Source organism: Ochotona curzoniae, unplaced genomic scaffold (assembly GCF_017591425.1).
Source record: "Ochotona curzoniae isolate NIBS_2020 unplaced genomic scaffold, NIBS_Ocur_1.0 scaffold_274, whole genome shotgun sequence".
In the NCBI taxonomy this organism is placed as follows: domain Eukaryota; kingdom Metazoa; phylum Chordata; class Mammalia; order Lagomorpha; family Ochotonidae; genus Ochotona; species Ochotona curzoniae.
This window is the reverse complement of record NW_024467101.1, coordinates 3,037,209-3,057,639: the sequence shown is the minus strand read 5'-3', so window position 1 is coordinate 3,057,639 and position 20,431 is coordinate 3,037,209. Positions and strand designations below refer to the sequence as shown.

At 42.1% G+C, this 20,431-nt stretch overlaps 1 protein-coding gene across 1 annotated transcript in view; it reads right to left on the bottom strand.

Annotated features, from left to right (window-relative positions):
• LOC121171848 (contactin-associated protein-like 5) overlaps positions 1-20,431 on the bottom strand; it is a 462,350-nt gene that overhangs the window by 363 nt on the left and 441,556 nt on the right. The window contains exons 21-23 of the mRNA XM_041003565.1: positions 18,150-18,237; positions 6,636-6,854; positions 2,345-2,416 (exon numbers count right to left, since the gene is read on the bottom strand). Coding sequence (XP_040859499.1) covers positions 2,345-2,416; positions 6,636-6,854; positions 18,150-18,237 — 379 coding nt within the window. The remainder of the gene's footprint in view (positions 1-2,344; positions 2,417-6,635; positions 6,855-18,149; positions 18,238-20,431) is intronic.

Below are 20,431 nucleotides of genomic sequence, written 5' to 3'. Positions count from 1 at the left end.
TTCATTGTAGCAAAGTCTCTTTCAGACTAACCAGTCTGGAAGGCTGTTTAAATAATGTAGAGTTGTCCATATTTAGTTGCCTAAGAATGGCATCCTGTAATTAAGAGATGGCGACAATAAGATATTTCTCTTTTTTTTTTCAGTCTGTTCTGAGCAAAGTGCTTTTCATAATTTGGAATCAGCACACTTTACCATCTACCAACAGAATAGCTGAAGATCTCTTAACATCCTGCGAAGAATATTTAAACTCAAGCATCCAAGTGCATGCTATCTGCATGTAAATTTGCATTATGTCTTACATTTATTTTCCTTAAAGACCATCATTGATAATGAAAGTTTCATGAAAGCTTTAAGGTATTTTTACGATACAACACACCCTGCTGGTTACAGGCTAGCGCACGGAGAGGCAGAGCCAATGCACATGCCAGGCTTCAGCCCAGTCCAATCAAATTTTCCCTTCTTTCGATGCTATGCAAATCTGTCTGCTCTATGTTGCAAGTTGTTCCTGCTGAAGCCAATATCTCACTCCTAGTTCTTCCACGGAGTCCCTTGGGACAGGAAAGGGCTGGTGAGAATGTGGGCATGGGACAATGTGTCTCAACACAAATACAGATGCCTCAGAGCTAGAACTGTTGAAGATGTTCCTGATAAGCAACAATCTCTTTGATCCTAATGACTGACCAATATTGCTACTTTGTGTTTCTTCCCAAGTGGTGTAAATATTGATAAAATGTCTACTTTGGGAAGCTGCCTTTGCAAACTCTGCATAATGATGTGCACAGTCATTGAAGGATTCAATATTTTGATTGGATGTTTTCCACATTTTTTTTTTCATAGCTGAGACTGTGATTAAGATTGTGTGATATTCCAGAATATAATTACATCTGCACATTTTAAATACCACACGCTTATGTAGTATAAATACATGTTTATACACTCAATGTTATTTACACATCATATTTAAACAGCAATGTTCTCCAACTATTATATGGACATGGTAAAGTGAAAGTACGAAAGTTAACAAATCTATGAGTGAAATGGGTGCTTCTGAGTGACTCTCATGAGTGACTGTCAGATTTAAGAAGAAATGAAACAGACAATAGCTTTCCACTTCTTCAACGCCTGGGGTGTTCAGAGTTAGTGGCTGCACAGGCTTCTAGAACATTTCCTCTGGGGTGGGGTGACTTGCTCTTTAAAGAGATTCGCATAACCAGGTCAATGTGCGAAAAAAGTGAGCTTTTCTCCATTTGCCAAATGAGAACTAATAGGAAGGAGATGCAGAGCAAAGTTCTCCCTCCCTCACATTTGATTAATGCCTAGCAAAAATCAGGCTGGACCTTCCTGGCTGAAGCAGAGCTGCAGCTTGGGTTTTGGGAAACCCCAAAAGGGAAAGTGATGGTTCTCGCTGCTTACAGTTACACTGTCAGGGTGCACTTTTGTGTCCCCACAGCCAAATCCCCTCTTCCATTTGTCTGTTGATTATTAACCTCCGCAGCTAGCCTGGGAGAGTTGGGCTGGGGGTCTTTTATTCCTACACTTCTACTGAACACAGGGCTGACCTGAAGTCAGAAGAACAAATACTGCCTGTTTTTAAAAGAACTCCGTATGGGGTTGGTCAAGGCAGCTTGAAGGCACTGAGCAGAGCACCCACTGGGATCACTGTTCTCGGATGGAGACGGAGCTAATGTCTCAAAGACATCCAACAGTCATGAAGGACCAGGAGTTCCTCTGATGGGGAAATAAAAAGTTACTGCAGACAGCGGCTGAGTCAAGGCAGAACCCAAATGGCTAAAGGGTAACATGCAATGAGAAGATGGAAGAGTGTGGCAGGGGGCGCGGCTGTGCACACAGCAGAGCAGACATGCTCTGCATCAGTAACCTTATGTGCAGCTGGATTGGAAACCCACTGCTGTGGGGGAGTCTCCCTGCTGATTAGACCTGACCCAAGTCGCCTGGTGGAGAAAGCCCCCCAGGACTGCAGCTTCCCCATCTGTCTGCTCTGACGTGGTTTCTTCCCCATATGTAGCTTTATTGGCTTCTTTTGTTTGTGCTTTAGGAAAAGTGATAACTAGATGAGATGGAACAGGATGTAGGCTTGTCTGTACATGAATGCTTCAGCCGTTGACTGCTGTTCATCTGTCTGATGGACCGGTGACGGCATGACCCATGGGGCCTTGTAGGCCTTTGAGAGCAGATATCGGTGACCCAGGCACAGGTGTCCTGCTGGAGGAAGGTTCTTTGTGCTGCTGCCCGGGTAGAGTTCCTTGTGCAGGCAGCCTTGGCTAACTTTCCCCAGAGCTGAGGACTTTATGCTTTCTGCTTTGGGTGACAATGAACAGTTTACCTCCAATTATTGCTGAATCACTTTGAACTTCATTGGTGAGTGGTTCTCGTTCATCTGCCTTCCCAAAGGGATCTAAAATGAGGAAGAGACATCAAACTTCACTCTTCAGTCAAGGCCCTGAGAAGGGAGGATGTGACAAATCTGTGGATTACACGTGATGCTCTCAAACAGTTGTGTTGACATCTTGGTGGGAACTAAAACAAACACAGATGACAAAAAAAAAAAAAAGCATTGCACACTGCTACATCCCATAGTTCCAAAGCATATTAAATTCTATGTAGTCTATAAGTTATTGAGTCAGAAAATGGTAGTGCCTTGTCTGTATGCCCTTGGGTCCCTTTTTTTATTCCTGAATGGCGACCATGCACTACAACAGCTTCTTAGCTCCAGCATAAAAGCCACAAAAGGATGGGCACTAATCCTGGAGAAGCAACATCTTCAGGAGTCACCATCCTGAAAGAGGGAGCGCACTGCAGGTGCAGTGACTCGTATGGTACAGCTGTCCTATGTGTATTCCACCTGGTGTGGTGCGGGAAAAGGAAGCATGTAGCCCACAGGCACCCAGATCCAGCTCTGAACAATCTGATGACGCTAAGCAAGGTCTTTTTCTAAATGTTCATGTATTTATTTTTATCTATCTGAAAGGCAGAACAACACAGAAACAATGATCTTCCATCCACTTGTTCACACTCCAAACACCAGCAACAACCAGGGCTGGGTCAAGGCCAAACTAGGAAACCGGAAGTCACATGTGAGCAGGAGACCAAGCACTCAACTTATCAAGTGCTGTAACCCAGGATGCATTAGAAGGAAATTCCATGGAAGCAGAGTAGCCAGAACTCCAGCTGACACTCTAAGGTGCAGGCATCCCGAGCAATGGCTTAACACATTGTTTCACAATAACTGCCTCCAAATATATTTTGGAGGAAAAAAAATAATTTGAGGCTGTAGTTGAAGCAGGTAGTTATGCTTATGCACAGGTTTATATACAATAGATGTAAAATTTCAAGGATTGTGCATATTGAAGGATTATGCATTTAATATACATTCCCTATATTATTACTATAATATTTAATCTCCAGCAAATGATTTCCCGAGTCTTCTGTTTCCTCCTAAAGATAAGGAATCTTGTTAGAAATTAGTAAGTAACTTGTCTGAGGCTGTACCATTCATTCTTGGTGCTCAACTGCCATATGCAGGATTAATATATTCCACTTCACCACCTCCAGGAAGGCAATGGAATTAAAGAAAACTGGCAGTAGAACACAACCTCTTTCTTGGCTATGGTGACTAACTTACATGGCGATGGATACTGCACTGTTTCTTGACATCATAAGTGACGCCATGTAGTATTAAATGGGAAGACTCAGAGTCTCTGGCTTGTAAGGTGTTATAATAGTACTTTTAGGCCCACCTGGGAGAGAGAGATTGATGGGATCAAAGGGAGAGGACAATGTTGTAGAGGGGCTGGCCACAGGCAAGAGTTCTGGATTGTGGCATCGTGGCTCTTCAGAAAAGACTGGGTCTGTATAGGTATACAAAGATGATTGCATGATTTATGGGTAAGCATGTACACACGCACACACGTGGACAAGAATGGGATGATAGTGATACAATTGTGTATATGTGTAAGTGTAAAAGTATCTGGCATCAGGGATGCAAAGGCTAGGTGGAAATGTGAAATTACAAGAGAAGAAAATAAGAGAGAAGGAATATGGTTAAAATGGGAGGCAGACAGAGAGAGAAAGACTCTAAAAGCATTTGTGCAAATTCCCATAGTTTACCATCCCATAAAACTTAGTCATCTTGCATGTCAACATCCCTCTTGGACATCCCTTGCTATTTCAAATCTTAACCACACTCTACAATTCAGCTCATTCCCTTTTTCTTAAATCATCAGTGCTAATCCAAAAAAAAAAAAAGTCCTTTTAAGTTTAAAATCCAAGAAAGACTTGATTTGGCCCAGATCGCTAAGTAGCCAGAATATTTTGATGATACTACATTAATGTGTATAATCTCAGCTGATTTATTCTAACATTAATATTTACTAAAGCTGAAAATAAATGACTTGCATCTGAGACAATGAAAGCATCAATAACATTCATGCAAACCTGTGAAAAATTTTATGCTTGGGAGCCAGAACATTGTCTCAACATGTTAATCCTGCACCTATGAGTGCTGGCATCCCATAGGGGTACCAGTTTGTGTCTCAGCTGCTGCACTTCTGATACAGCTCCAAGCAGAACAGCAGAGGATGGCTCAAGTCCTTGGGCCCATGCACGCATATGGTGCTCCTGGCTTCAGATCAGTTGAGCTACAGCCATCACAGCCACCTGAGGAATGGGCCAGTAGGTGCAAGATCTCACCCTGGCTCTACTGCTGTCTGTAAATCCGCTTTTCAAATAAAAATAAATAAATCTTTAGAGAAATGTCATACCTGTCATCGTCTTGAGGAAGACCTATTGAATGGTGACTTCAAGGGGAGTGATACACTCCTTCCAGGGGTGTCTCTGTCTTCCCCATGAGCACAAATCGTGTTAAACAACTGGAAAGCACCTGTTGGTTTTCAGTCCCCTTTTCTTAGCAAGAAGGATTCTCTCTAAATACTTGTCTACACAAATTGACCCATAACAACAGTCTTTTATCCTCTACTTGCCATTGTCCATAATGTGTGTATGGCAGACAATATCACAGTGGCTTGGGAAGTTTATCAAAAGTCTCAGACTTTCCCCCTCACCAAAGCTATCTGAAAAACTCCGTAGCAAACATCAGTACTTTCAGTACAGTTTGAACAGCCTATGTATTCTCTGTGTTTCGATGGGGCAGGCGTGGTGGTGTAGCATGCTAATCCTCCACCAGTGGCACCAGAATCCCATGTGGATGTTGACTCCTTTCCTGGCTGCTCCATTTCCGATCCAGCTCACTACTGATGGCCTGAGAAAAAGGGGAGGACGGCTCAAGTTTTGGGGCCCCTGCACTCACGTGGGAGACTCAGAGGAAGCTCCTGGCTCCCAGCTTCAGACCAGTCATCTCTGGCCGGATCAGACGTTGGAGATGGTTAGAATCCACAGATTCTGATGGAGTGAGTCAGCAGAAAAGAAGATCTTTCTGTCTCCCCATCTTTCTCTGTAATTCTGACTTTCAAGTAACACACACACACACACACACACACACACACACACACACACACACACACACACACGTCTACTTTTAATGAAAAGCGCCAAAGAAAATGGAAAGACCCTTCACTTACACACAGAAATTTCAGGACTTAATTTAAATAAAGAACCCTATTTATTGCTACATGTCTTATCTAGAAATGTAGTTATCATTTATCTGTTCATCCACCTAACTACAGATCTGTCTCCTAGCTATCTGCCTTTTTTATTTTAAAGATTTATTTATTTTTATGTCAAGGTGCATTTTACAGAGAGAGGATGAGTGACAGAGAGATGGCTGCAAGGGCTGGAGCTGAAATGATCCAAAGGCAGAAGCCAGGAGTAATGTTGGCAAGAACCAGCACCCGTGTGGAATCCCTGCGTCACAGGTGGAGGGCTAGCACACTGTAGCACTGTGTCAGCTCCTATTCCTCAATTTTAACTTAGTGGACTTTTGTGTCTTAAAAACGGTCTGGTTTCTATGAATATCGTGTCTATGTCAACAATCAATCCAAAAGCTATATTCCAAACCAATCTTTTGCTGAAATCAAATCTACCAAGCATATATTTCCACTGCTGCCCAACTCTGCAGAGCAGAGTGTTGGACAAATGAAGACCACCCTTACAGCCAGATCTTGACCCAACAATTTAAATTTCCAATTCTAAGATTCAAGTTCTCCCCTGTGTCTCCCATTCCTTCACATACAAACCACAACCAAATCATATTTACCCCTTTCCTTCTGTATCCTGACCAACCCAAGGTCTGCTCGTGTGGCTTTGAGAGCCACAGGGTATCCTCATTCCTTGGGAGCCATTGGCAAAACTCATGGATCAAAGACCATTGTCCACATGACTGGCATCATACTAGACTGAAATCCCGGATGTATGGGAAGCCACAGATGATGGCGGTGACCAAAACAGATAGGAAAGGCATTTTAGCAGTGGTGCAGCACGAGGTTTATGAATAGTGATGCTCTGAGATTTTCCTATTTTTCCCAGAGGGCAATTATGATCTTAAACCAGATATAACTAAGGAATTCAGTAGGATCAGCCAATTCTTCAGACTAGAAACTTCTTGATGCCAAAAAGCATGTTAATAAGGTAATCCCCATGGGGCACCGTCTGGAAGGTACCTGATGAAGAGTGCTCAGTGGTCACTGTGTTGACATTGGAATCCACCAGGGAGCCACAGCTGGCTTCTGCCAAGGTCCCTTGGACTGTCACAGGAGCAGTGGTGGCATGATGCAGGGCTGCCTTCAATGGTGCTATGTGGTTATACTGGACTGAAGACAGGCATCCGACGAAGCCCAAAGTGTTGGCCTTAGCAACTTCAGAATCCAAGCCAGGGCTCTCTGAAACATAAAAACCAATTGGAGGTCTTTTAAAAAAGTTTATAGTGCACACACTCAACAATATATAAAATTACAGATTACTCTTTAATGAAAATTCATCTCTTTTCATTTCCCATCCCAAGGCAATTTCCACCAAGCCCATCAATATATTCACCACATTTCATTAAAAAATAATTTGAGGCCCATCTATGCTTTGACATAAAATTGTTTGAAACATCAAAATTTTCATTTATGCATTTAATGAACTGCAACAAGGGCATGTATAGTCCATCCTATACTCCAAGAGTTCCATAGAATTCGTATCATTATTCCGTCATCATTTATTTATGGATGATTGAGATAACTAAGCCTACTCTGGCTCTCATTACAATGTTAGGCTACAAAAATACTGCAAGAGGTTAAAAGATTATATAGCTAGAGATAGACAGAGAGAGAGAGAATTAGAAGCGAAAAGAATTTTCCCTGATACGAAGCAGTTTCACTGTAAAAGCCACTTTTCGATACTCCCTTCCACACAGACTTCTACCTGCTTGGTTATGTCCACTGCACTGTTTGATGAGCATGGATTCTCTCTGCTAGCAATAAGCCTCCCAAAGAATTTTTGAATCACTGTAAAAAATCGCATGCATCATTTGTGATTCACAGTGAGATCAGATATGTCATTTTCTTCGAGGTTTGTAGAAGATCACTTGGTGTCTCATTTCCTTCTCTTAATGTGGGCCATTCGGGCAAATTGATGTGATGCAAATAGATAAAATGGCAGGCGATGAATAGTGAGGTTTATTTTTTTTTTCTTAAACATGTAATGTTTTAAATGGATCTAGATGGTTCAAACTATAATTTTATTACTCTAATCTACTTATTTTCTGGAAAGGGGAGGGATGTTTCTATCTTCCAGGTGGACTATAATTTTATTTTGATTCATGAATGATCAGAGAACCCCTCCATTAATCTCTAAGCATGCATTATTTTGGCAAACTTAAGGCAAACATGATAGAAATGTGGAGGGAAACATTTTAAATTTTATATTCTTTAACAATGAGATTTCTAATCCTTGCTCCCATTTTACCCTTCCCCACCAGTAGCTGCTTAAATGTGATCAATTTAGCATACCTATATTCTTACGGGAAAATTTAAATAAATCATATATAACTAATTGAACATTCTCATAATCAGAAGTTTCCACAAACCCAAACAGTTCAGGGCGCCAGATGCTAGTGGCATTGCATAAAATCAAATATAACACGAAAGCCCACCAGCTCCTTCACTGTGGTTTGGCTACACAAGTACGTATTCGCATACCCTTCATCATATATTTGGGAGCTCTGATACGTCAGCAAGAAGGACAGAAGCCTATAAGACTCAGGTTCTGTACTGGGGACCTTACGATCAACCCCATGCTACACAGGGCAGAGGGATAGTAGTTACAATCCACAATTATCAGAATGGATTCTATAATTCTAGGCTTGGTTGACTCACTAAGTGTCACACATTTATCATCCGTCACATGCAGCTTTCCTCCCAAAAGTACAAGTTTGAATGATGTCTGCTTGGTTCGGGCTTAGTCTTTCAGCTATGATTCCATTATGAAGTTAATATTGCCCGTTCCTCTGACTTTACCAGTGGCAGACACCCCACAACAATCACCCCCTCCACCTGCACAGGACAGAACAGACAAGGGAGACTCGAGCGGTATCGTGCAAGGAGTGGGCAGCCATCACCTGTCTGGAAACCCCGTTCATTTGTGGAAGGCAAACCAGCCCAATGCCATTGTCAAGTTGCAAGAGCCGAGTTAAACGAGTTGGCGTGCTATGCACATTGTGCCATTACTGTTAGTAAAATATATGTTGGCTGTCCCACATCATGGAAGTCATCACATCTGGGTTATTGGCTAGTTGATCAAAGCAAATGATTTAAAAATATACGTTGTCCTCTCATTAAGAGAACTAAAATCCAGTGAGGTAAATAATTTACCTAGGTCACATGAGTCAGTGGTATAGTTAGGATTCCCCAAAAAGGCTCATTCCACATTAACCCATACACAATGTACTATATTCTTCTCCTGATGGAACTTTATTTTTTAAGTCCTCCACCTCTGAGTGTAGTCTTTGGTGTAGTATGTTTCAGCAGAAAAACAAAAGAAAGCAAAACGATAAAAACCAGAATGTCTTACTTTGGAAGGAGTCTTACTATGCTTTGAGAAAATGCAGGGAGCAGTCATTTAGGTCAGTGACCATGGTACCCACCTCCACGTGAGTGCAAGCCTTTGTTTTCCAGTTCCAACTTCCTGCTAACAGGAAATGACATATCTGATCTTACTGATTGGGTCATCACTGTCTATTGCGGCTGTTTGGGGAGCGAATCATCGGATGGAAGATCTTCCTCTCTGTCTCTCTCTGTATATCTGACTTCGTGATTAAAAAAAATAATAATAATAAAATCAATCTTTAAAAAATTAAAAAATAAAAATAAAAAATAATGCAAAGTTTGAACTGGAAGTCTTGATTCCGTAGTCATGGTATTTGCCCTACGGGCTTTGTGATACAAAACAATTTACACAACCTATGACTTAATCTTCCTACTATTTATTTCTGAATCACACTGTAAGAAAAGCAAGTGAGTTACCATAACAAAGGGTTTAGAAAGTTCTCATTAAATAGCAGCACAAGCATTAACTGTTAGCTTTTAATGTTATGAATTTTACACTGTGTTATTATTATTTGGTTACAGTGAGTAAAGCCTAGTGTTTAATCATATCTCACAAGAAACATCCCTAACTTGTAAAACTTTAATATTTTTCACCCTCACTCTCTGGAAATCTTTCTTTTAAAGCAATTTTTACATTAGGCAGGATGTTAGGAATTTTGCTTTTTTTTTTTTTCAATACACGCACAGTATCTGTTAATGGGTGATGATCCTTATTTGAATTAACAGGTGTGAGCATCCCATCAGTGTCCATCAGCTCACATGGCGTCGGGTTGAAGGCACAAAACCTCCAGGCCGAGGGGTGTCAAGTCCAATGTTTCCTTGCAACACCGCCCGTCTTACAGAGGAGAAGCAGCCCCTCCAAGCTAACGACACCTTCTATTCTCAAAGTCTGGGCTGCTCATTCACTCTCTTTGGCGTCATTCATTCCGGCCTGCTAGTCCACGAGGCAGACAAGTGTTGCATGTACGTGAGCCACTCCAGGCTCTGTGTTGAAGAGCTCATTTGCTCCCACAGAAAGAGGAGTTACACAGCTCAGAGCAAACACAAAGCACCAATCAGGCCTGCACTCCCATCATGGAGAGATGAAGATGCAGACATGAAATTGCATTTTAAATCAGAAGTTAACCCACAATCCCGTGGTACGATGAGAAATTAGACTGTCTATTGAATTTATCCAAGGAGGGAATACAGTTCATCTTTTTAAAATAGACAACAGCAGAAAATCCCATGTAACTTAATTGCAATTCATAATTGATTATCTACTAAGTGGAAAACACAACGTCAATCTATCCGGGAAATCAAGATGACCACCAAAATCTGAGATTTTAGGATGCAATGCATAGTGTGCCACTTCATGATATGCAAAGTTTGGTTAAATGAACAAATGTGAAGCTTTTTATTACTCAGGGACACAGAACCAAGAACTATCTAGACATAATACAGGAAAATTACACAGAATAATATAATATGAGGCAAGGACGGCTATAGTGTGGGATTTTTTTTTTCTTTTTTGAGAGGCAGAGAGAAAAAAGAAAGAGAAAGAGAGAGTGAGAGTGAGAGTGAGAGAGAGAGAGAGAGAAAGGCAGAAAGGGAGAGAGGGCAAGGCAGAGAGGGACAGAGTTCCCATCCTCTGGTTTGCTCCCCAATGGCAACTGGACAGAACCAGGACTGCGGCTGGGGAATCAGAACTCAATCCAGAACTCCCCCAGGAGTGGAAGGGATTCATCTCCAGGAGCCTGCACCTGCTGTCTCCAAATGTGCATGAAAAGGAAGTTGAAGTCAGGACCCTCAGTCACGCGCACTTAAGCGGAACGCCAGATCTTAGCTGCTAGGCCAGACATCCACTCCGAGGATCATTGTAATTAGTATTCAGTAGGGTCTTAAAGAACGATTCATTCTACTTAAGAAACCTGTGTGATTGAAATGAATAAGTTCAACTACATCTTTGTCCAAAAGAAGGGGACATCCATTTCCTAAAAGAGCCATCTCTCAAGGGTTTGTTTTTCTCCCCTGTTGAAGGTTTGTTGATGGGCACCGGCACAGTCCATTTGCCAAGGCTTGTGCACAATCTAGAGTTTATCCTTGTTCCTGCATTCCTTTCCATCCTGCTTGAAGGATAACGAGAAGAACCCAAAGGTGTGAAGTCATGTCTTCGCATCAGTCGATTCCTCCACAGCGCATCTCACTTCACTCTGTTGAAAGCAACCCAACTTCATTTTTAGAAATAGCCTTTTCCCATTGTCAACACACTTACTTAACATACAGCAGACTCCTCGGAGAATTCCCATTGCTTGGACTCAATTGGCTGTCACAAATGGATCTGAACTGAATCCTGGAACTTCTTCTGACACTTTTTAAAGAAAGTATATCAGGGCTGGTACAGTGGCTCAAATGGCTGATCTTCTGCCTGCAAGCACCAGCATTCTGGTGCTTGTTCATGTTCCAATTGCTCCACGTCCCAGTCGGCTACCTGCTCATCTCTTGGGAAGGTAGCAGAGGATGGCTCAGGACTTCGGGACCCTGCATGCATGTGGGGGTCCTGGGAGAAGCTCCTAGCTTCTGGCTCCTAGCTTTGTGCAGGTTTAGTTCCAACTGTAATGGTCATGTAGGGAATGAACCAGCAGGTGGAAGATCTTTCTGTCTCTCCTCCTTTCTGTAAATCTGCCTTTCTAATAAAAATAAACAAATCAAGCTTTAAAACAACACTATCTCTTGTCCTGAGATGATGCCTTGTTGCTAACTTCACCTTCATTACCACCGTGATCATGCCTGATTGGCCCTACTAAGAGTTGATGGAACCACAGAGGAAGTGAGAAACAGATGGACCAAGAAGAAAGCATGATAATATTTGAACTTCTGAATCCAGTGGATCCTGCATTGGAACTTCTCACTTCCACCAACCCTGATGTTCTTTTCAGGTGTCCTTGTCATCGCTTCCTGCCTTTTTTGGCCAAGACCAAGTGCAGCTGCTGTTGTTTGCACCGAATTCAACCTACTCTTAAAACAACACTCAACAGTCTTCAACCATGCTCACTGGTTCACTACTCAGCATGGTTTACAAGTGCTTCTCTACAGAACATTTACAGCTTACCCCATCCTCCTGTAAAAGAACACTTACCCTAGGGCCACCATCCCAGACCTGTTTAAAACCAACCAATTCTCTGTGTTCTACGATCTTTAACAATCACAAATGGGCCAGATGTTAAACTGCCCATTGCGAAGCCAGTATTCCACACTGGAGTGCTAGCCCACTATTCCGCTACCGACCAGCATCCTGTTCATGTTCATAGGAAAGCGACAGAAGGGGCCCAACTTACTCAGGTCCCTTCCAGCATGCAACAGGACCAGATCAAATTTCCAACCCCAGGCTTTGTCCTGGTCCAGCCACGACCAGGGTGGGCACTTGTGGACTCAATCAGCAACTGCTAGAATTCTTCCCCGTCTCTCTCAGTCACTCTGTTTTTCAAATATATGTTTTTAAAGAAATTGATACATAAAAAAATATAACAAAAAGTTAGACCAACATTGAGTGTTTGCAAAATATCAAGTACTTTGTATCTAGTGTTTCATGGAATCTTTATACAATTCTACGAATTAAATGAGTTAAAGATTATCATTGTCTTCATTCTACTGAGGAACTACAAACAGACTGGATGTGTTCACAGAAATCATCCAATAATTAATTAGAGGAAAGAGATATACAGAGAGCCGATTTGTCTTTAAAACTAAGATTTTACACTCTAGAGTTTCTTCCCCAAGGGAATACTAACGGAATAAATTGGAACTTTTAGACAGGCCCAATCTTTGTTCAATATTACATAAGAAAAGGAAAGAAACGGGAGTCAAGTTTTCTAGAACAGGTGCTTTTAGTATGCCCCTCTGATTTAGATGCATGCATTCTGCTGTGCCTTCTAAAAATGGCAGCCGTAATTCACCCCTGAAAAACAGCTTGCAGAAACACCCAACAGCACAGTACTGTTGACCCAGAGATAGAAGCTTCCAGATTGTGTCTTGAGAGTTTGACAAGCACCAAAGGACCTCATTCTGTAGACACAGCCAGGACCAACTCTAACTTAAGGGATAAAAAAAAAAAAAAAACAAACAGACAAGGGTGCATAGGCCATCTACAAATAGCTGGTTTTGTGCAGCTTAAGAAGTCTCGCCTCCAATTTGCAGAAGGCTTTTTGGGCCAAATGAACTTTTGCTGCTCCATGGCGATCAGATAGCGGAGCAGGAAAACAACGTTGCTGCCAGGTCTAAGCCTGGGTCTAAGACGCTGGCAAGCAGGCAGGGGATTAACAAACACTGGCTGCCAACACTGCCTGAGTGAAAAACCTGTTTTAATGTCTGTTCAGAATCTGGCTACAGTTCTTTCCGCTGAAACATGAAAGTATATTTCTGTATTTAAAAGGTAACACTTCTAAATTTGAAAGGAATCTCCTCTCAGGAAAGTTAAAATAATTCTTGAATTTGAAATTCCATGAAAAAAAAAAAAGAACATTTCTGAAATGTGGAAGTCAAATCTTATCATGCATATTGGCAAAATGAAGTAGCAGAAACAAGGATCAGAAAAAAAAAATTTAAAAAGAGAGGAAATGGTAGCTTCTTTTTTAAGATTTATTTTATTTTTATTGCAAAGGCAGATATACAGAGAGGAGAGACAGAGAGGAAGATCTTCCGTCCGATGATTCACTCCCCAAGTGAGCGCCACGGCCCATGCGATGCCAATCCGAAGCCAGGAGCCTCTTCCAGGTCTCCTGCGCGGGTACAGGTTCCCAAAGCTTTGGGCCATCCTGGACTGCTTTCCCGGGCCACAGGCAGGGAGCTGGATGGGAAGCGGGGCTGCCGGGATTAGAACCGGCGCCTATATGGGATCCTGGGGTGTGCAAGGCGAGGACCTTAACCACTGCGCCACCGTGCCGGGCCCAAATGGTAGCTTCTTTTAAAAGTTGCAAGATGTTGCTGCAATTATATATCAGTCCACCAGTCCATGTTGCTGTGACTGTGCCTGGCTAATCCTGGTTAACTCACCCTCTGTGAATCTGAGGAAAGCCAAGCCACAATTTGCTTTTTCTCTCTCATGTATACATAGCATTGTACATTTGTGTGTCATGTTATTTTCTTTTGAACCTGACAATCCAATAGTCCGGAACTAAGTACCATCCTTGAAAAGTCAGGACGTGTCAGTAAACAAAAGAGTAAAATTAGCAAAAAGATCCAATGAATTATCAATGACCAGCAATATTCCTGGAGAATCAAAAATGCGAACTTAGCGTAGATGATTCTGTTTCCCTGTTTAGAGACCTCCAAATAAACCGGCCATATGACCCAACTATCCCACTCCTAGAAATGTATCCACAGGAAATGAAAACTGCACGTGAGAAAGGGATCTGAAATCCTATATTTCTAGCAGCATAATTACAATAACAAAGACATGGAAACAACCCAGGTGCCCATCCAAAGAGGAGTGGTCAAAGAAACTGTGGTACATCTGCTCCGTGGAACACTACTCAGCCATGAAACAAAACAAACAACAAAAAAGAAATTCTACCATTTGCAACCAAATTGACCCAACTAGAGATCATTATTGATTGAAATATATCAATCCTAAATATTGGTTTTCTCCAAGAAGCTTTTGTGTTTGTTCTTTGTCTTTTTCATCTCTCCATCGACACATTATTCATGTTATCTAAATCCTTGGTACTGGGACCGGTGCAATAGTGTAGTGGTTAAAGTCCTCACCTTGCAATAGCTGGGATCCCATATGGTTCTGATATGATTCTAATCCCAGTGACCCCGCTTCCCATCCAGCTCCCTGCTTATGGCCTGGGAAAGCAGTAAAGGACAGCCCCAAAGCCTTGGGACCCTGCACCCGAGTGGGAGACCCGGAAGAGCTCCTGGCTCCTGGCTTCGGATTGGCTCAACACTGTTTCTTGCAGTCACTTAGGGAGTGAACCATCGGATGGAAGATCTTCCTCTGTCTCTCCTCTCTGTATATCCGCCTTTCCAACAAAAATAAATCTTAAAAAAATATTAAAGTGCTTTAAAAAATAAATAAATACATAAATCCTTGGTACTGTAATTTTTTTCAAATTCATTGGCATATAATTGCTTGTAATAGTTCTTAATAATTCTGTGTATGTCTGAGGTATCTGCTGCTATATTTCCTTTCTCATTTCTGATCCTATTGATTTGTATCTTCTCCCTCCTTACTTTTTTTTTTTTTTGATTAGACAGGCTAGTGGAGTGTCTATTTTGTTGATTTTCTCAAAGAACCAGCTCTTTGGTTCATTGATCTTATGCGCTGTTCTTTTGGTCTCTTTAGTTTATTTCCACCCTTTTTTGTTATTTCTATTTCCTGCTAAGTTTGGGATGGCTTTGCTGTTGTTTTCCTAGCGCTTTCAAATGTGTGATTAGCTCATTTACTTGGTGCTTTTCTAATTTCTTGGCAGAAGCGTTAATTGAGATGGGCTTTCTTCTTAGCACTGTCTTGATTATGTCCTATAAGTTTTGATATGTTGTATTGGTGCCTTCATTTGCTTCAAGCAATTTTTAAAAAATTCTTCTATAACTCACTGTTCATTTAGTAGCACATTATTTACTCTCCAGGCCTTTGCCTGTCATCTGAGTTATTTTGACTTATTGGTCTCTGGTTTCACTCCATGATGGTCTGAGAAGATGCATGATATAATTGTGAGTTTGTCAATTTAAAATTTTTAATTAAAACAAAATTAGGACAGATCAACAGCAGAATATTTTTGAACCACTGAAGCCTAAAGTCCGTGATGCCCTGAGAAAGTTTTAGAGCAGCACCCTCAGAGGCAGGGGTGAGCAGTGCCGGGCAGTAGCGCTCGCCATCTGCATGTGTCAGCTCCCGACCTGGACAAACTGCAGGCTGCTGTCATTGCATCTCTGAATGCAGAGCCGGGGGACACGTGGCGGTAGGCAACCGCTTCAGCCGAGTTAGTGCCCACCTGCCCTGTCACAGCACAGCATCTCAACATCTGAGACCAGCTCTCCTTCCATACCAAACCACGTGTCTACAAAAATTACCCTCCAGGAATCAAAATGAAAGAAGAAAAACATTTTCTTTTCATATCAAGGGTTTACGAAAGCTGCCGGAATCTGGTGGAAAGATGAAACATCCAAGACAGAAGAAAGGGATAAACAAACTTCTGTGTACAGTAGTCAAAGCGAGCAGTGTTCCCAGAAAGTCTTATTATTAACCAGAGAGGAGATGGAATAGGCAATAAACACAATTCAATCCAGACATCCTTGCACATGGATTGGCTCACTCAAATACCACTTGAGAAACAGCAGGGCAAGACTTTTCAGAATCCTATGCAGTCAGGTTTCCGGATTCTTGTTCTGGCTTGGGAGTTACACCCCTGCACGAATCCTGAGGATCGGTGAGGGAAGCATCAGGGTCCTGCCTGTCCAACTTCTCCACGAAGCTACGCCATGGTACACAAAAGACTCTGTCACCCGCAGTGATCTTCTCCAACCTCCTGGGAGAACTGGTTGTGATGCTTTGAGAGTAGTGGTATACCAGAGCGCCCCACAGGTCGTCTCAAAGAGCTCTCACAATGACCCAAATCATGGGTTAAAATACGGACAGAATTTTTTCCACTTTGCCTGGAGACCCGTAAGATAGAACTTAACACAAATCTCAAGAAATCTCGGAGCAATGAAAACACAAAGACAAAACAAACCCCACATATAATCCCCCAAAGGAAGAGGACATGCATCTTCGAAATTCCCAAAGAAAGTGTTCAGTGTATCTCGATAATAGGATGCTGGATGTTCTGCCATTGTCTACACCTACCATGTCAGGATACGCTTCAGTAACAGAATGATGGACTTGTGCCTTGTTGAAGGAGTATGCTTTGTAATAATGGGGAAGGAGGAAGGGGAAATTCCTGAGCCTATGGAACTGTATCATAAAAAAATTAAAATGAAAAAAGTAACATAGAAAAGAAGACAATTCTAAAGCAGAGATTGCCAGATTGAGTATCAAAATAATTTTTTTAAAGTTGCAAATTCTTTGGGCCTGGCGCAATGGTGCAGTGGTTAAGGTCCTCGCCTTGCACGCCCGGGATCCCATATGGGCGCCGGTTCTAATCCCGGCAGCCCCGCTTCCCATCCAGCTCCCTGCCTGTGGCCTGGGAAAGCATTTAAGGACAGCCCAAAGCTTTGGGTCCCTGCACCCGCGTGGGAGACCCGGAAGAGGCTCCTGGCTTCAGATCGGCATAGCATTGGCCGTTGCACTCACCTGGGCAGTGAATCATCGGACGGAAGATCTTCCTCTCTGTCTCTCCTCTCTGTATATCTGACTTTCCAACAAAAATAAAATAAATCTTAAAAAAAAAAGTTGTATATTCTTTACAGTGCTTTGTATAAGGATTCAGGGAAAAAAAAAGTTTCAAAGCAAAACTATTAGGAAAAAGTAGGCAAGTGCCAGGCAAAGCAAAACATCAATGCTACATTATTTTTAAAAAGATCTAAATATATACATATGTATATTAGTAAAGCAGAAAAAAGATCACTTAATTTGTCAGGATATATAAAAGCTTAACTCTTGAACTCATCTAAAATGATGTCAAACTGTAGAAAGGTAAACACCACAGCACTTTCAGTCAAAAAAAGTCCATTATGGCAACGGGAAATTTCAATCCTTCTATAACTACTATGGGTTTTAACCAGTTGATAGCTGTGCAAATCTTTGGACAACTTGACTTATATTAAATGTATGTGAAATATGTAAATATATGCTATAAATATATGTAAATATATATATAAGTAAAATAAGCAACATGTTAAACAATAAATCAAAGTTACAATTAAGCAAACCTGAATAATTTTACTTAATTCCCTTATGAATGTACCTCTTTCGACTAGTATAAAATAACATAAAAACCAGTCCCATTCTTACCACGGACACAGCTCAGCATTTCCTACAACAGTCTTCATGACAGATCTCGGATGGAGCTTAAAGCTCCGGATTGGAATCGCCCCCTTGACAATTATTCCATTGGTTTGTTTCTGTTAACTAAGCCCATTGAAAAGGTGTGATGAGAAAGAACAGACCTGTGACTTTGCCCAGGGTCAAGGACCTTGCAGGCCTGAGTTCAGCTTCTGGCGAGAAGTTATAGCTGAGCCGGAGTTGTTGGTCCACCTGCCACAAAACAGAAGAGAGAGCTGTTGAGATGAAGCTTACAGATGGAGGGCACTTAAAACACTCTCATACAGAAATAGCTGGAAGAAAACACGCAGAGCAGGATTTTGTCTCTGGAGAGATTGGAAATGTCTCACTGAGTCTAAGGTGGACTATGTGAACCAGTGGATTCTGGAGAGATTTCATTGTGCTTGGAGGGGCGAGGACAGGCAGCAATTCAGAACTCTTGAACTATCGAAACCTCTTAAGCAGGACCCTCGGAGCATGCCCCACTTTGGGGACCCTGGGATGGCAGGGAGGCTGGGGGTGTGGCCTCCCCCCTTATCTCCTGCCTTCCCCCAGATACAAGAAGGTGAAAAAAAAAAAAAGAGAATGTGGAAATGGTGATCTCACCCACCTTCCTGTAGCCCTTGACCCTGATCACCTTAATCAACTATGTAAAAACCATTCAAAATAGAACTAATTTTTTAAAAAAAGAAATGTCTCACTAATTCTCCCATAATACACACAAAATACCCATTTAATTCTTCTTAGTGAAATATGTGCTTTCACACAAGTCTTTGCCTGGGGAAAAATCTATGCGGCTTTTGGAAGGTGTTTATATCCCTGCTGAGATTTCCTAGCCAAGTTCTTGGATGAAAACAAGCAAACAAATGAAATCTGCTCGGGGACCAGCATAGTTCCATGGGAAGCAAGCACTCATTTCCTGCTTTGTTATGTTCTCTGGAGCAAGGCTGTTCCCTCTGCACTCTTGTGCCCTGGGTAAGTGTCCCTCAGAGAACCTTCTGGAACTATGTAGAATTGTTCTAGGGAAGAACCTTTGGTTATGACCTGTGGTATGTGATGACATGCTTGCTATTTATAATGGCTACTATACATTGAACAACTGGTGTGCATAAGACAAAATTCTAATATGTCACTCAAACCTATTCCTCCTTAGAATATGATGAAATGGGCGTATGATGAAATGCTACTCTTGATCGCAGTCCCACCAGCTGCTTGATGATCATGGCTGCAGGTTCATTCCTTGACATGAGTTTTCTTCTTGAACCACAGATGAGCTCTCTTTGCAACTGTCCCTCCCATATAGGCAACAGAGCTCCCCTCTGCAGTTCTGTTGCTCTGGAAGGATGCATTATCCACCCGAGGGGGAACACTATGAATGATGGGACCACTAGGCTTGAGGGTTGAGATAGATTCTCTTGGCTTCATCCATTCTCATCTTACCCAGAAGGCCAAATTCCATCTGCAACTGCTTCGTTGAACATCAGAGATCTGAACCCAAAAAGATCACACACAAAATGGCTGAGTGCCCACATCCCGAGTGCTTGCATTCCTGCCCTGCTGTAATATTTTGGGGGCACTTGCCTGCTCCTTGTCTCTTTAACAAAGGAAAGAAGGAAGTCGGAGAAGAGGGAAAGCAGTGGCACATAGATTATTGCTCAATGGCAGGGTTACCAAGTTGAAAAACGAAGTAATGTGTTGTGTAAAGCAACCAAACACGGGGGAGATGAGATACTACAAGTATTCCTTCGGATGTCGATCTATGGTTTGGGGCACACAATAATCAAAGCAGTTAGTGTGAGGGCCATTATTTGGTTAGACTGGTTTGTGCCCAGTATTTGTTTTATTTCTACTTATAATTGGCGGCTTGTCTAAGGATAAAGCGCCATGACTCTTCAAACGTTTGGAATATCTGAAGTTTGCAATCTGAACTAGGGAATCTTAGCTCAGCTCAGAACCTAGGATGCCCAATGACTCTGTCCAGCCTTAAATGGGATGAGGAAAGGGAGGAAAATGAGATAGAGTGTTTGAGGTGATGCCCTAGATGCTGGGCTTCATGCTTCACTCCTGAGCTATGTTCCTTTCCGTAAAGTTTATAGAAAATGAATGATCTTAGTTTTATCTGTCCTTTTGTTTGTTTCTTTGTTTGTTTTGAAATGGCCAGGGTCAAGGTAGAGCAAAAGCTCTGAGGCAAGAACACTGTTCGGGTCTCCTACGTGTGTGCAAGAGCTCAGTCACTTCAGCTGGCATTGCTACCGCCCAGAGTCGAAATAACAAGGAAGCTAGGACCAGGATCTAGAGCAGGGCAATGAAAGCCGGCACTCAAATGTGAGACACCGGCGTCTTAATCACTAGCTTTCGAGGGTTTGCTTCATACTTCTACCTGTTAGATAGGCGGATCATTGACAGG